The sequence below is a fragment of the Peromyscus maniculatus genome, chromosome 1, assembly GCF_049852395.1.
Source record: "Peromyscus maniculatus bairdii isolate BWxNUB_F1_BW_parent chromosome 1, HU_Pman_BW_mat_3.1, whole genome shotgun sequence".
Lineage (NCBI taxonomy): Eukaryota > Metazoa > Chordata > Mammalia > Rodentia > Cricetidae > Peromyscus > Peromyscus maniculatus.
The window spans coordinates 150,016,219-150,032,585 of NC_134852.1; the positions used below are offsets into that span (position 1 = coordinate 150,016,219).

Consider the following 16,367-nt stretch of genomic DNA (forward strand, 5'->3'; position numbering starts at 1 on the left):
GGAGCACCTGTTGCCACAGTGAGAGGGATTCCATCAGGGCCCCAACTGACTATTCTGTGCTATTGCTTCTGTTGTATGTAAACCTTCTTGAACTCCATGCTGGTCTGGACTTGGAAAAGTCACTGAGTTCATGACAATCATGAAAGTAACTATTATATAAGATGTTCTTCTCACACATTTAAATGTTTGGTTCCAGCTGGTGACTCTGGTTTGGGTTGGTAGTTGTGGCGTCTTAGGCTGTGGGGCTTCACTAGAGGGTACTAGGTCACTGGGATCTGACATTGAGATTTAGCCCAATTCTCCTTCCTGATCTCCAGGTGTGAACAAGTTCTTCCCACCAGAGCCTCAAGCCACCTCTGCCAGGACCCCTGCTAAGACTTCCTGCCATGATGGATTGTGCTCTCAAACCCTGGCCCCAAATCATCCTCTTTTAAGTTACTTTTTGTCAGGCATTTGTAACCAGTGACGTAACCACTTTCATCAGCTGGTTCAGGTCCACTGTTGGTATGCACCCAGAGAAAGGTCCCCCTAGGAGGTGGAGGAACTATCTGCTCTACATCACTCTAGCAGCCTGTCCAGCCTGTGATGAGCAGGACTCTGGCCAGCAGAGTGGTTGTCACTCTGCCTCGGCAGCTTCTTCTCAGTACAGCACTTGTCTTTCTTACCAAGCATTTGGCCAGGATGAGGTGGCTAGAGTTGCTTTTCCCGGACTCCATGAACATTGGGTACCAGTGCATGCCCCCAGCAATGATATCCAGATATGGACTATTTTCTGCCATGCTAGGGGTAAGACACAGAATAGCTTCTTAAACGTGGACATCTGAGTGGTGGGGCACACTTTTAATCCCGGTTCTTGGGAGGCAGAGGCAGGCAGACCTCCGAGTTTGAGGCCAGCCTGGTCGACAGAGTGAGTTCCTGGACAGCCAGGGCTACACAGAGAAGCATGTCTTGAACACCCCCTCCCCGCCCTCCAAAAAAGAACATCGAACTCAAGAGGTTCTGAATCCATGGAACAGTTTTCTTAAGAAACCATTTGCATACATATTTTACTACTAAATGAAGTCAGTCATATTGTGCCTTGCTAATACACAGTTCAGTCTGCAAAACCTCCTGTTGCCAGTAGGAACTGAAGCAGTGCCATTGTAGGCATGTGCTGAGCATGCTTCTTTCTGGGATGAGAGTTGATTCTGCAAACATATTGGCCTGACCTGGTGGTTGCTGGCACTGATAGAGCCTGCTGCATCATCTCAGGCTGGGGTGGGCACACAGTACTCGCTCTCCTGGCTTGATGAATTACAGCAAGAAATCTAGAATTTGTGAAAAATCTTGAATAGGCTTAAGAATTAGTAGTCCAATTTGAAAAGTAATAACATTGTTAGAAATTTAAGGAGTCTCTAAAAGTATACCAGAGAAAGAGGGGACTTCTACTTTCTAGTCCAATATACATTATTTGGAAGACATGGTTCCCATTCTCACAGATGAAAACAGAACAGCTTTTTTTTTTTTTTTTAATCCAACAGGAAATAAGGTCATAGGGCAAATTCATCCCCCCACAGACAGGTGGATGCAGGGGCATGGTTGCCAGGAGCAGGCATATCTCTGGGACTGCAGCTGGTGGGTACATGCAACAGGATCCAACTGGGTCCAGGAGGCTGGTGTGGATAAGCTTGAGGAGGAAGGTTCCCAGGATCCGTGTGTTTGAGTTTTTCTTCCAGGTGTCCCACAGAGATCTCATAGTCAAGGGCAGGTATTCCCTTCTGCTTCACAGGGCCTGCTTTCAAGGAGACCTATTCCCTAGCTAACCAGACTCTCATCAGAACCCATTTGGCCAAGACGTTGAGATACTCAACCCAGCTTCTAGCCTTCTTGTCTTGTGGGATGCAGGGCTGCTAATCAGTGGGAAGATCACAGCCCGGGGAAGACTTAGGGGAAGACAGGTGCTGCTCTGAGCCTGTGAGAAGATGTCTCACTGGACATCCTCAGGCAGCAGAGATGAGCACCAGGTTGGGGAGAAGGGAGACTGGGCGCCTGACACTGTATGACCAGGGCCGTGGCCCCAGCCCAGCACATCTGTCTGCTTCTTTGTCCCAGTGGCTCATGCTCTGTCCTCAGCAACATGCTAAAGACTTAAAAATCAGGTTAAGGAGATAAACCAAGTCTCTGGCACAGACTCAAATATGACAGAGATCTGGAGCGATTGTATCAGGAATTTAGAGTAAGTGTGGTTAATATGCCCAGGACTGAGGTGCAAGAAAGTAGAAAACAAAATTCACAATAAACAGAAAAAAAAAGAAATAAAAATTGGAGGTAAAATTAATGGAACTGAATACAGGAAATCAGAGAAAATTGGTCCTTAGAAAAGATCTATTAAATTGATAAACTGTTAGCCCCATGAACCAAGAACAAAGAAGAAGGAAGATACAAAATATTGATAACAGAAATGAGTAAAGGACCACTACTGATAGCAGGGTAATAACAATATTATAACAAGTCTCTGCCTATAAGTTTAATAACATAATGGAGCAATTGCAGGAACATAAAGTCTGAATACTTGTGCAAGGGCTTTGAAGTTTAAAATACCCACAGCTGTGAGTGAAGCTAAGTCAGTGGTAAACCTTCTGAAAAGCAAGTGCCAGTTCTGGTGGGTTCACTGGTGAATCTACTGAGAAAACCACAGCATTCTCTCCCAAGTTCCCAGGTATAAGCTAAGGAGCACCTCATGACTTGTCCTGCAAGGCCAGCCCTGCTTGAATCCCCAAACCAGATGGAGACGTTGGAAAGAGGGAGGTCGACAGACTGCCTCATGAAAATAAGATGCAAGAGTTCTCAGGAACATGTTAGCAAGGTGTAAAAAGGATTATACACTATGAACAGTTGGGGTTTACTCTAGACATGCAATTGACATCACATTCCAAAATCAGCCAATAAAATTGCTCACACCATCTGTTAAAGAAAGAAAACCTGTGACTGGGTCAGTAGATACAGAAAAAGCATATGGCAGAATCCAGCAAATACTCTCAGCAAACTAGGAATAGAGATGACCATCCTCCACTAGACAAGAAAATCAGCTACAACCCCCCACTCACCCACCCACCAGCATGCATGAGAGTTAATGAGAAACTAGAAAAATGAGCAGTGTGTCATTACAGAGGGATGCTGGTTAGCCACCAAGAGAAGTGAGCAGAGGAAAGATCTGGTCTGGTGGCTGTACATTGCAGGATGGAGGCTGTAACTGTCTGGAAATGGAAGAACTCTAGAGATATAAAGAATGTGACTAGGTGGAGTGAAGTGATGTGCCTGGGCACAGAAGACATTTTGGACAGAAAAACTGGTGCATATGGCACATGACATTTGTGTGCATTTGTCAAAACCCATAGCAATGCAGCATGAAAAGTACACTGAACTGTACTGAAAAGTACACAGCCTGAAGTACACTGAGCTCCAGTGGGTAGCACGGTCTCTGCAGACAGTGTGGGATAGGTTTATGTGCAGTCTTTGCTGCCTCTGAAAATTATATATTTAAGATATGTCCTTCCATCCCACTCTCTTCCTTATCCTCAGTGAACAAGATGGTTGCTGGATTGCTCCTAAGCCCAATGGCTTCCCTCAGCCCCTGCCATTCCTCCACTTACATTCACATGTAGACCTGCTTCCCCTCAGCCATGTAGCATAGCCCTTTCTGTATCCATGAGGTGTTTCTCCTTGGTGTATGTCTTCAGCTGAGAGACGCAGGCTCCTAGGAGAGCTGTTGCAGTTCAGCCAGAATTGCTGAGGAGCCCAGAGTGAGCCGAGCTTTAGAGTGGTGTCTTCTCTCACTGGTGTGTGGCAGTCTCTGACTATTCTGACTGCCCAACTGGTCACAGGAATACACACGTGACAGGGTGTTTGAAAGCATTGTGTCTGTTCTTGCCTCTTGCCTAGCCTCTTTCCTGTCTGAGTGGGCCCCTGCCATTGCTTTTTCATCTCAAGAGCCCAGGGCCCACTGAGGGGATGGATGTGATGGCAAGAGGTGGGTATCAAACACTTTAACTTTGTGGGTCTGGTGGAGGGCAGCCCACAGATAAGCCTGTTGGGGAAAGTTACCTGCCTGGGTACCCAGGAGTGTCTTTTCGGACCTTCAGCCTCTGGTGGAAGCTTCCACTCTTCAGGCTTCCCGGTGGCCTTCCACCAGACACTTGGCCACCCTAGTATGTCTGGGTACTACTGTATGTGCCAAATACCCTCCTGTGGGATTGATGGGCATCTGCAGCAGATGTTCCCGGGGCCAAGTGCACTTCTGCCCCAGCACAAGGCTCACTGGGACCTGTCTGACCTGCCTACCCACCCCAGGTGCTGGCTCCATGTTCTGCTGAGGCCTTGTTCTCTCTGAGTAAGGAAGACATGGAGTTCCAGTTGCCCTTCTGCAGTGAAGGTGGTGGTGTTGGCTTCAAAGCTAAGCTCACTCAGGTTCTCCAGTATCTACTAGAATCTGAGGAATATGATCAGAGGCCCGTGGTGCATTTAGCTCATAGCTGACCCAGTCCCTGGACAGGCTCCCGTGGGCTTTCAGGTCCCTGTTGCATTCATTGTGAGCCATCAGTACAACCCAAACCAGATCGTAGACCTGAATGTGGACCCCTGACGCTAGCTGGTTCCTTAGAATCAAAACTTTGTTTTTTACCTGGGTTCACCCTCCATCCCTTTATGTCCCTGGTGCTACATCCCTCAGCCACTCCTGCTGTCCTACTCTTACCCTAGCATGGAAAGCACTCCAGACTATGAAAGTCCTGCTGCTCCTAGAATGTGAAGACACCCCTAAAATCCAGGCAGCCGATGGTCCAAAGCTAGTCTCCAAGAACCTGCTTGACAACCCAAAAGCTTCTGTTTTTTGTTTTGTTTTTTGTTTTTTGTTTTCCAGAGCTGAGGATTGAACCCAGGCCTTGTGCTTGCTAGGCAAGCACTCTACCACTGAGCTAAATCCCCAACCCAAGCTTCTGTTCTTGGCTTGGGAATCTTGGGGTGCTGGGATTGGTAGCCAGGGTACAAGACTGTCTGGGCTACATTCTGGCCTTAGGCACCAAATGTTGCCTGAACCTTATGGCACCTTGCTGAGGCCAGCAGTTCTCTTGTCCTGCCTGCGAGAGCCATGAGAAATACATTCTCATGCTTGTTGCACAAATCTTAACAGGTCTTATTAATAAAATCAAACCTGAGGCCAGGTATTGGGGTGAATGCTGGAAGATCAGAGAAGCAGAACAAGCCACAGCTTCCTCACCTTGCCAATTCCTCAGCTGATGCTGTTTCTTCAGACTGGAAGCCTCTGAGTCCTCATCCAAATGGATCTCAGCTGAACTGCTTCTCCAAAGCCTGAAAGCTTAACCAGCCAAAAGCTTCTAGTTTCTGGTCCTCACACCTTATATACCTTTCTGCTTTCTGCCATCACTTCCTGGCATTAAAGGCATGTGTCACCATGCCTGGCTGTTTCCAGTGTGGCCTTAAACTCACAGAGAACCAGACAGATTTCTGCCTCTGGAATGCTAGGATTAAAGGTGTGTGTGCCACCATTTTTTGGCCTCTATATCTAGTGGCTGTTCTGTTCTCTGACCCCAGATAAGTTTATTAGGGTGCACAGTATTTTGGGGAACACAATACCACATTTCCCCTTTTTTGTCTAAAATTTAAAAAGCTTATAACTAATACATGAAAAACTATATCCAATAAGTACAATAACTACATACAATATATACAAGCAATAAATACTTAAACAATGTCTAGTCTATTTGCATTTGACAAATTCAGAGAAAATAATTCCATTATCTATCTTATTTTGGTAAGTCCAAAATGTACCTGATTTACTTTCTATCCTAACTTATATTACTAACAGAACTATCTTATAATGTCTTTCAAATTTATTACTTAAACTTACACCTCTTTAGTGAATTTCTTTTCTAAAAATGTCTAGTCCATTAACATTTGACAGATTCAGACAAAAACTCCAGTATATATATTAATAATGTCCAGTCCAGTAACATTTGATAAACTCAGACAAAAAATTTTCATTACTTATCCTATGTAAAACAAGTAGTTCCTTTCTAAAAGTAGATTCAATAATCTCCTTTTTTATCTTACCATATCCATATTCTTTTTTCTTTTCATAATAGATTCAGTAATCTACCTTTTGTCATTTTTATATCTTCCCCTTTTTCTTTTTAGAGTAGATTCAATGTTCTACCCATTTATCCTATTATTTCTTTATCTTTTTTCTCAGAGTAGATTCAATGATCTACTTCATATCTATATTCTCTTTTTTCTTTTTCTTTTTCTTTTTTTTAAACAAAAACTCTGAATCTTATTTCCTTGTTCAGCTTTTTTCCTGACCATTAACAACTTGTAACCAACCATCATAAACAGTGACAATATCCATAACTCATTAAACAACCAAAAACCATCCACCCCACCTCTTGGGAATGTGGGCGTCGTTTTCTTAAAATTGCTTCCTGCTTTCTGGGGGCAAAGGCATCTTTAAGGAATCCCGAAAAGAAAATTTTTGGGTTAATTGTCAAGTCCTGTATCATTTGTCCAGTCGCTGCATAATGAGGAAGTGCAGGGCTTGTTTCAAGTCCTTGTTCAAGTAGACTGTCAGGCTGGATCATCTCAGCTAGCCATCTCAAAACTGTCCTGAGCAGTTTGTAGTCCAAAGCAGATCTTTCTGTGGTGTTAATCGGCTTAATCATAGTCTGTGTGGAAACATCTTTGTGGGGGCCTGTCATCCTTTTGAAAATTTCAAAGTTGCTGTTAGGCTTGGTCATGGTTCCCTGAAGACATTTTTTTTTTCCTCCTCTGTGGTTTGGAGCAATCACAGTCTGATAAATGTCTGTCTCTCGGAACCATGAATGTTCTTCCCTAGAAGAGAAAATCTTCACAGCAATTTTTCCCCACTATTTGTCTTGCCACACTTTTCCAAACTGACCTTTGCAGGATGCTTTCTTGTAACAGGATGGTCCTGGCAATTCTCTGAACAAGTAGCAGTAAACCCTTCATCCCAGGTAGCAGCATCACTGCAGTCACCAACACGATGAGAAGGAGCCAGCAACTCAGAGCAGCAGCCGCTGCCTCCATGGTCCCGCTGCCACCGTTTGTGGCTCAGTCCTGACCGAAGCTTCTCTTTAGCAAGCCTCCTAGGCCGGCCTCAAACTTGGGATTCTCCTGCCTCTGCCTCCTTCAGTAAATCCTACCTGCATGTGCCACTACAACCGGCAATGTGTAGCTTGGGTCTGAGTTGGGGCCCACAAGGCCACAGGCAAGTGGCTTTTTTGAGAATTCGTACCACGAACATTGGGCACCAGATGTTGCACAAATCTTAACAGGTCTTATTAATAAAATCAAACCTGAGGCCAGGTATTGGGGTGAATGCTGGAAGATCAGAGAAGCAGAACAAGCCACAGCTTCCTCACCTTGCCAATTCCTCAGCTGATGCTGTTTCTTCAGACCGGAAGCCTCTGAGTCCTCATCCAAATGGATCTCAGCTGAACTGCTTCTCCAAAGCCTGAAAGCTTAACCAGGTTCTAGTTCCTGGTCCTCATGCCTTACATACCTTTCTGCTTTCTGCCATCACTTTCTGGGATTAAAGGCGTGAGTCACCATGCCTGGCTGTTTCCAGTGTGGCCTTGAACTCACAGAGATCCAGACGGATTTCTGCCTCTGGAATGCTAGGATTAAAGGTGTGTGTGCCACCATTTTCTGGCCTCTATATCTAGTGGCTGTTCTGTTCTCTGATCCCAGATGAATTTGTTAGGGTGTACAATATTTTGGGGAACACAATATCACCACACATGCTTATCATGTATCACTGAATGTGGGACACTTGTTCGTAGAAAGAACCTCTCCCAGACCTGCCTGTGGAGGGACTCAGACCAGGGCCTGTCACAGTGCTGTCAGTCCAGGACGGGTAGGGTGGCAGCTAGCAAGGCAGGTCTGAAGAGTGCCTGCCCTGTGTCCCTGTCTACATCTCATGTAAAAATTGTTCCCTGGAATATGAGTAATGTCGTTCGTGTGTGAAGAGGAAATCGATGTTATTAAATAAATTCCTGTGAAGGTCTGAGTGAATGGTAATTCCACAGCCCTCTTAACTATATTCACGGCTTTCAAAGAGGGTGCCAATTAGCCCCTGTAAATCTGCAGGCTGGGAGCTCTTAGAGGATAATGAAGTAGAGTGTCAGGTTCCAGGTCATGGAACAAGAATTTATGAGCCACAGGCGCCTCTGGAGCAGCAATTGGCCCCTTGCCTGCTTGGAGACATCCCTCTGACCCAGGCGCTGCTGTGATAGGGCATGGCATTCCCCAGTAGCGTGTGGCTAGTTGATAGGCCGTGGTGATGATGTTAATTCATGTATTCCTCCTATCTTTTCCAGCTAAGAAGTATAAAAAAGTCACTGGCAAGGAGATCTATTCGGACACCTTGGAGAGCACACCCATGCTGGAGAAGGAGAAGTTCCCACAGGATTACTTTCCCGAGGTGTGTGAGGACTGGTGCCTCCTCATCAGCACCCTGATTATCAGAATGAGTGAGTCAGAGGTCATGTAGGTTTGGACTGTGTTCACTGTCAGCAGTCACAGCGCTGTCACACTACAGGACTGTTGTCCCTGTAGTTTGGAGGTGATCTGAGCTGCCCTGGATAAGGGCACAGAGAACCTAAGAGCTCAGGTTTTGTTGTTACTAAACTTAAAGCATCATAAGTAGGCAGGAGAACCATTCTCCAAAGACAAGGAAATGTCTTCATTCTCTTGGGCTGACCCTGTGGCTGGAGTCACTGTGTGCTGTGTCTTATATGCCATGCTGTGCAGGAACTGTGCACATGGTACACCTTCACCTTCCTTGGGGCTTGCTGGAGTGAGAGCTAAGTCCCAGAGGAGGCCTCTGGGTTGCCTCAGCCAGTGAAGACACAACAGCTAACGCAGAATTGGTGGGTTAATGATACATGCTAGCCATTGCACCTGCTTGATAGAGTTTAGAAATTAAAAAGCCAGAGCTGCTTTCTGCCTCTCTGCTCAGATGTATCTTCCTTCAGGCTGACTTCCATTTTGACACCTTGCCCTGAGTCATCTGTTAAGGTACGGTAGATGTTGGATGCCCTGGTTGGAAGGTTTTTAGGTGCCAAGGTGGGAAGAACTGAGAATTGGCCCTGATGACTGCTGGCTGTTCATCCATGTTGCACCTTTGCCACGGTGTTTGGGGCACTCTAACCAGCATCAAGGACTGCCCTGTGGTTCTCTCTCTTAGATGGCTGCACCATGTAGTAGTACTTTTGCTCAGAGCTGGTTTTCATCAAGGCCACAACTTTATTAACTTGCATTGTAATTGTGCCTTGCATGAAAGGATCATGGCCACCTCTTGTCACCTTGTGGCTTGGCTTCCCCATTCATTGTCCCCAGGCCAGGGATGTTCCCAATCTCTTGTCCTCTGCTGGCTCAGGTCCACCCTGGCTCAGATTCTTGGCCCTTCTGCTTCAGGCATCCTGAGGGTGGGGTAGGGTGGCAGGGAAGGTTGCAGCCTTCTGTGGTCCATATGTAATGACCTGAGTCTGAATGTTGCTGATTTCCTTGGAAGGACCCCATGGATGTTGTTCCCATGAAAAAGCCATTAGCCACCATGCCAACTTTAGTCTAGTTACTCCTGAGTTTGGGTTTCTGCCTTCCCAGGACTCATCCCAGTTACCTCAGAGGTCTCTGGGATCTCACTCACCATTTAATCTCTCTTTCAAAATGGCCAGGGCTTGAGGGGCCCAAGTAGAAATGATGGGTGCTGGGGCAGTTCTGGCGTGTGTACCAGTTCCCTGGGGAGGCAGCATTTGAGATAGCCCTCTACCAAGCATCTCCTTTTCCCCTTTAAATACTTTTTAAACTAGCTTACACACTGAGAAGTGTGGCAAGTAGACAGACATGTGGGCCCCATCCAATTAGAGTGAAGCTAAGACTGTATACACTCCCTGTGTCTTGTTGTGAGTGTATTGAGGTCCTCACCCTATACTCCCCAGTAGGCTCTCCTGAGGACAGTGTCTGCCCTCTCGCTAAAAGCCCCAAATATGCCTGGTCTCTGATGAGCCCTGCACTGTGCTCTGTATTTTAACTCTTGTGGGTATGGTTGCACCGTGCATCTCCCATACCTCTACACATATCAGCAGATGTGGTGTTCCCCACAAGAACCTAGTGTATAGCATCCTTCCACATCCATGTGTAGCCTCCCTGTTGCCTCATTCTCACATCACTCCTTGAATTCTAGAACTGGAATCCCATCACAGCTTCGTCTACTGCACTAGAGGCTCAAGATGTATGCCACAGCAAAGTGCATCCTGAGTGGGCAGGAATAGGGGAAAGGCTGGGGCTGTGGACATCAAATGGAGGACTCTTGCAGAGATGTGCCGCTGGTCCCCAGCAGCCCTCAGCCCTTGCTTGTAGAATTCTTCCAAGGGCCTCCTTGTTCCTACCTGTAGCCTCAGGGCTTCTCTGGCTAATATTTCTCTTGCTTTACTAAACCTGGAGGCCTCAGGAGTCGAGGTCTGTGAAATCTGGGTGGTCTTGTCTATGACCTACCACCCATATAGGGAGGATACCCTTTACTCCTGAGGCCAGTTCTCTGTCCCCTTATGCAAAGTGGAACATGCATCAGGACAGAGTATGGGAAGCTGACTTCCCCCCATAGGAAAGTGACCACAGCCTGGGTCCATCCCTTCCTGTACTTAGCAGACCTGGTCAGGGGCCTCATTCATGTTTTCTGCAGGCAGAGAAAAGGATACATCTCTGTTGTTTTGTTGAGACAAGATCTCATTGTGTAGTCCTGTCTGGCTTCACAGAGATCTGACTGTCTCTGTCTCCTGAGTGCTGGGATTAAAGGCATACAGCCCATCCCTAGGATATGTCTTTGAAGAATGAACTCTCATCATGGGAAGGCCACAGGATGTCTTTAGGTGGACTCTTGTCTTCTCTTAGAACAAGCTGCTATCCATGATTGGCAGCTGGTTCACAGACCCCTGGGCCTGCAAGGAACATAAGTGCTCAACTGGGGAGTGTCTTGGGGTTCTGTGTATCAGCTTTATGTCATGACTGCCAATGCACCCTCACATTTCCTTTCACCATAGTAATAAACAGAAACAAAATCTCATTTTAAAGCCACAAACCCCAATACTTTCTGTCAGTTCTGTGGTAGTTCTTAATGCCTAGAACATCACAGAGCATGCTGTGTTCCACAGGTTAGGACTTGGGGCTCCACTGCGGAGATCACCAGCAATAGCTCTGTCTAGACCCTTGGGATCCGCTCCCAGACTTGCCCCTTCATGCCTCTGCCAGGCCGTCATTGCACCCAGCACATTTAGGGGAGAGAATTAGTTGAAGACTGATCTCTCTTTCTTTTATTGCCATCACTTAAGGATAATCTAAATGTAATTACTGTGATGGAGGCATAATGCAATTCCAAATAATGACGGCCCTCTGCTTCTAAAACTAACAAAACTTTCTCTGCTGATTTATGGGTGCTTCTGGCTCAGTATGAATTCCAAATGACGCCTCTGGGAGCAACACTCCAGATAACGCAAGGCCATTTTTAAAAAGCAGATTTGTGTAGTCGATCGGACCGAGTCATTTTTTTCCTCTTGGCCGTGGTGAGAAATTGGTTGTTACCATAGATCACAGGCCCTGCTGCATGTGCCCATGAAAGATGAATTAATTCCACTAATGCTCCAAGCAGGCCTTCCTCAGTGGGGCCGCTTGGTGATAACCTCCCGCAGCCCCTCTTTTCTCCGCTGCGATTTATGCTCTCTCAGTAGATGAAGCTGCCTGGATTTGCAATCCATCTGCCGGCTCAAGGAACCCTATTAACAGGGGACTGAGCAGAGGCCGCACGAGGTGAGCACTGTGTTGCCCTCCTGGGCCTGTGTGGGTTACTTTTCTGTGGCCATGGTCCCTCTAAGAGAAGAGATGCCACCACCCCAGAGATACGAGAACCTTGCCATCCCCATTGGCTTAGAGGAGTTCATGAGTGAAGGTTTCAGAGGGTGGCCTCCTGGAAGTGACCCATCAAAGTCGAGCCCCCCTACCCTCTGCACACTGCTCCCATCTGCAATGGCCAGGTGACAGCGCCATAGCTGGGGGCGTCTAGGCCTTCCAAGACCTTTACTATGGCCTGGGTTCCTGCTTCCATGCCTATCTGTCTGGGCCTTCCCCACCCTCCACACCAAACACAGCCAGTCATAAGTACATAGGTAAGTGTGTGTGGGTGTGTGAGTGTTTACATGTGCATGGGTTAGTTCCTTTGCATGTATTTATGTGTGCTGTACATAGAGGGTGTCAGGGAGGTCCCACTAAGGAGTCGCCTTTTCAAAAAGGCACCTGATGGTCTGCTGATGGGGGTGCTGGGGGTGCTTCTGTGGGCTAGTCCCATGTAGCAACTACCCATGTGCTTACACTTGACCATAAAAAGGAAATGAGTCATCAGAAAGAAAGATAGACCTTGGTCCAGGAGCAAGGAAGTGGATCCCAGTTCTGTTCCCTTCTTCTGGTTGCTGGCAGTCTGAGGAAGTTTGGGGCCCATGTCTTCTGGTTGAAGGAAGAGCTTTGCTGTGACAGCCTCCTTTCAGGCCACTGAAGGGAGGGTGGGATGCTGGAGGACCGTCTTTTAAAGTAGCTAAGTAGAGAGAGCACACTGGCCCTTGCAAGGACAGAGATGCATCCCAGCTCAGACCCAGGACATAGACAAGCCCAAGGCCATATACAGAGTGCCCTGGGTGGTGGCTACATCTTTCCATTCTGTCACAGTGTTGGCAGTGAAGACTGAGTGGCCATAGCTGTAGTGATGAGTGTGCCTCAGAGGCAAGATGTAAATATTTCACCAAACTGTTGGATTATACAAATATTAACTGTATATGTCTTGAGATTCACCTGCAACTCCTGTCTCACGTCTAGTTAGAATCCTAGTTGTAGTTTTTACCAACATCTGTTATAGAAAAAAAGTGCACTTTTTGCTGTGTATTCAATTAGTAATTGATGTTAAAGTCATGCTCTATTATGGAAACTTAATCTCTACAACAATGTACATGTGTGTGTGTTTTCAAGATACACAAATGTACAAATGCATCTTAATGTACACAAAATTTGAAAACTGAGGAGAAAATGGTTCCTGGTCCTAAAATCCACAAATGCCTTTCATTTGCAGTGGCAATGAAGCTGTTGCCCACTATAGAATTCTAGGCCAAGGGCAGGTGTTCAGTTTGGGGTCAGAGCTTGGGAGTGTGACTGCAGGTGGGCTGGGCTTGCTGCTTCTCCGGAAGAACCCTTAGGAAGGGGAGAGAGGTGAGCCCAGGAGGGCTGATCCTCCCTGTGGTGCACACTGGCCTGTGCCCTGTACAGCTCTACATGCTGTGAGCCTGTGCGTATTGGACCTTAAGACAAGTGTAGGCCTGGTCTTCTAGAGCCATTCTTGGATGAAGAGGGACCCATGCTGTGCTGCATTCATGAATTCTCAAGGTGCTGGGACTGTGGTGAGTGCAGGACCACACAAAGTGATGCTTGGGCTTGAGAGAGGTGGCCAGGTATCTTTGTACCACAAGGACATCTGGTGTAGATTCTATGTTAGTTATGATGGTCAGGGTTCTTTTGAGGAACATAACTTATAAAATGAATCTCTATCTAGTATCTATCTATCTATCTATCTATCTATCTATCTATCTATCTATCTATCTATCTATTGGATTTATTAGAATGATTTACAGGTTGTGATCCAGAGTGTCATGGAGTTAATTTCTGAGCTATTTCTGTTATATAAAGGAGTAAGATGCTGAACACAAAACTATCCTACCCTACATCTCTGGATCCTTTTTGTTTTCTTTTAGATTTATTTTATGTGTATGAATGTTTTATCTGCATGTATGTATGTGCACCACGAATGTGCCTGGTGCCCAGAGAAGTCAAAAGGGAATGCTGAACCCCCAGGAACTGGAGTTAGAAATGGTTGTGAGCCACCATGTGTGTGCTGGGAACCAAACTTGGGTGGGTCCTCTACAAGAGCAACAAGTACTCTTAACCACTGAGCCATCTCTCCAGCCCTCTTTGCATCCCTCTTAAGGCAGAGAATGTTTTGTTAGAAATTAACCAAATTCCATTGGATGGCGGTGGCACAGGCTTTTAATCCCAGCACTTGGGAGGCAGAGCCAGGCAGATCTCTGTGAGTTCGAGGCCAGCCTGGTCTACAGAGTGAGATCCAGGATAGGCACCAAAACTACATGGAGAAACCCTGTCACAAAAAAGGAAGGAAGGAAGGAAGGAAGGAAGGAAGGAAGGAAGGAAGGAAGGAAGGAAGGAAGGAAGGAAGGAAGGAAGGAAGGAAGAAGTTAACCAAATTCCCTTGTGGTCACTTCTATCCCTGCCCACCTGGGCACCATGGAGGAGATGCCCTCTTCCCTGGTCCTTTGTCAACCACAAAGGAACCAAGCCTCTCAAGATTCATCTGTTCTCTTCTGTCTCTGAGACAGAATACCCAGCACTGTAGAAGATCCCCACCCTGTAGGCCACTCTCCTTAGGGAGCCAAGACACTTGTTCCTGCCTCCCCTTTGTGACCTAGGGAGGCAGGAAGAGCTCTTCTTTGCCCACAGGACTTCTGCTCCCAACTCTGAGAGGCCATGAGGTGGCTTTCTGTAGGGTGTGTGAATTAAAGTTCAGTTCTTTCGTTCATATACATTGAGTGCTGGAAAGGCCATTGTCCCCCAGGCAGGTCTGATGTCAGCAGACTGCTTCCTGGGCCTGACCTCCTGTGTGCAGTGAGCAGTCTTGGCTTGCAGTAGTGCAGCAACACTGGGACTGGAGGCTGGGGAGGCTGGCTGGGGTGTGTGAAGTCCATCTGAAGCTGTAGTCCAGAGCAAGTCCAGCTTCGTCCCTCTTCTCTTCCTCTCCCTCCCATTCCCTTCCCGTGACTTTCTCTGCTTTTTCATTTTTCATCATTTTAGAACCCAGGCAGGGGCTTCCCAGACTCTGAAGAGTGGTTGTCTGTTTGATGGGAGAGAACAGAGCATAGAAGTGACCACCCCTTTCTTTAGTCCAGCCTTCAGTTAGTAGCTCTAGCCTGAGGACCAGGTAGTTGGTCAACAACAGAAAGTTCTTCTCAAGAGTTTTGGATTCCCAGTAAGTGCAGGATCCAGGAGCTAGCAGAGTATCTGGTGAGGGCTGCATCCTTTTCCAAGGTAGGACCTGGCTACCTGCCCTCTACAAGCCCAAACACATGTTCCCATGTGGCAGAAAGCAGGCAAGGGATGAAAAGGTCCAGACTCCCTTCATCAAGCCATTTGCAAGAAGGCCCAGCCCTGGTGACAGAATCACCTTTCAGAGACCCCTGCCTCTCAGACCTATCATATTGGAGGTCAGCTGTCAACACCAGGGTTTAGGGGACATTCAGACCACAGCACCCACTTTGCCTAGTAGCTGCCCCACCTGTAGATGAACATTGCATGCTATATAACTGCTGGGAGTAGCACTTAGAGCTAGTAGGATCGTGAGTTTAAGGCCAGCCTAGATTGTATGGTAAGGCATTGTCTCCAAAACAAACCAACAAGCAAAGGAAAGACCGCCTCTTAGCTGTGCTATGACCGCAGACGAACCCCATGGCTTCCCATTTCTCTGTTTTGCTGACGGTGTAACCTTTACTTTTCAGTGCAAATGGTCAAGAAAAGGCTTCATCAGGACGCGGTGGTGCATTGCTGACTGGTATGTTTTATGGCGTCTGAATTGACTGTCTCCACTCCATCATTTTGAGAGTGATTTTTACCCTTCTTTTGTATGTGTTGAAACATGTTGTCAAAGACTCTACTCACTTAGAACAGAGATCCTGCTGCTCAAACTGCCCCATGACTCCTCTTTTGGTTGATGGGTGATGCCACATGGCACAGTGTTGTTTCCTGTTCCATGTAAATTGGAGGTTCAGGTATTCAGTACAAATGAAAGCGGAAAGACATCACGTCCATCCTCAAGTGTGACCTGTGTGTGTCAGAGCATACTGCACAGTTGAACTGGTGGGAAGGCCTTCCATTAGGTCCCAGGCCACAAAGTTAAGCTCTGCAAAGACAGCCTGAGGTTATTGGGCACAGACAAATGAGGTCTTAGCTCTACTCACTTGTCCTAGCCTATTCGTCCTTTAGATAAGCATTCTCCATAGTAATGCTTGCCTTGTCCACCTGAGAACCACAGAAACGTGGCTCAGTTTTCAGCTCCTGAAACAAGAGTTGACTAAGCCCTGGTCTCTATAGTTCAACTAAGGTACTGACCCAGGCCCATAGAGTTGGTCAGGACAATGTCCAGAATGGACATGGGGGAGAGAAGCAGAGGGTTCCTAAGATAGAGCTAATGACCC

General features: G+C 46.8%; 1 protein-coding gene across 1 annotated transcript in view; it reads left to right on the top strand.

The window, feature by feature from the left end:
* The window catches only part of Inpp5a (inositol polyphosphate-5-phosphatase A), a 201,108-nt gene that overhangs the window by 126,452 nt on the left and 58,289 nt on the right, over nucleotides 1–16,367 (top strand). Inside the window, exons 6-7 of the mRNA XM_076554691.1 lie at nucleotides 8,391–8,494; nucleotides 15,672–15,724. Coding sequence (XP_076410806.1) covers nucleotides 8,391–8,494; nucleotides 15,672–15,724 — 157 coding nt within the window. The remainder of the gene's footprint in view (nucleotides 1–8,390; nucleotides 8,495–15,671; nucleotides 15,725–16,367) is intronic.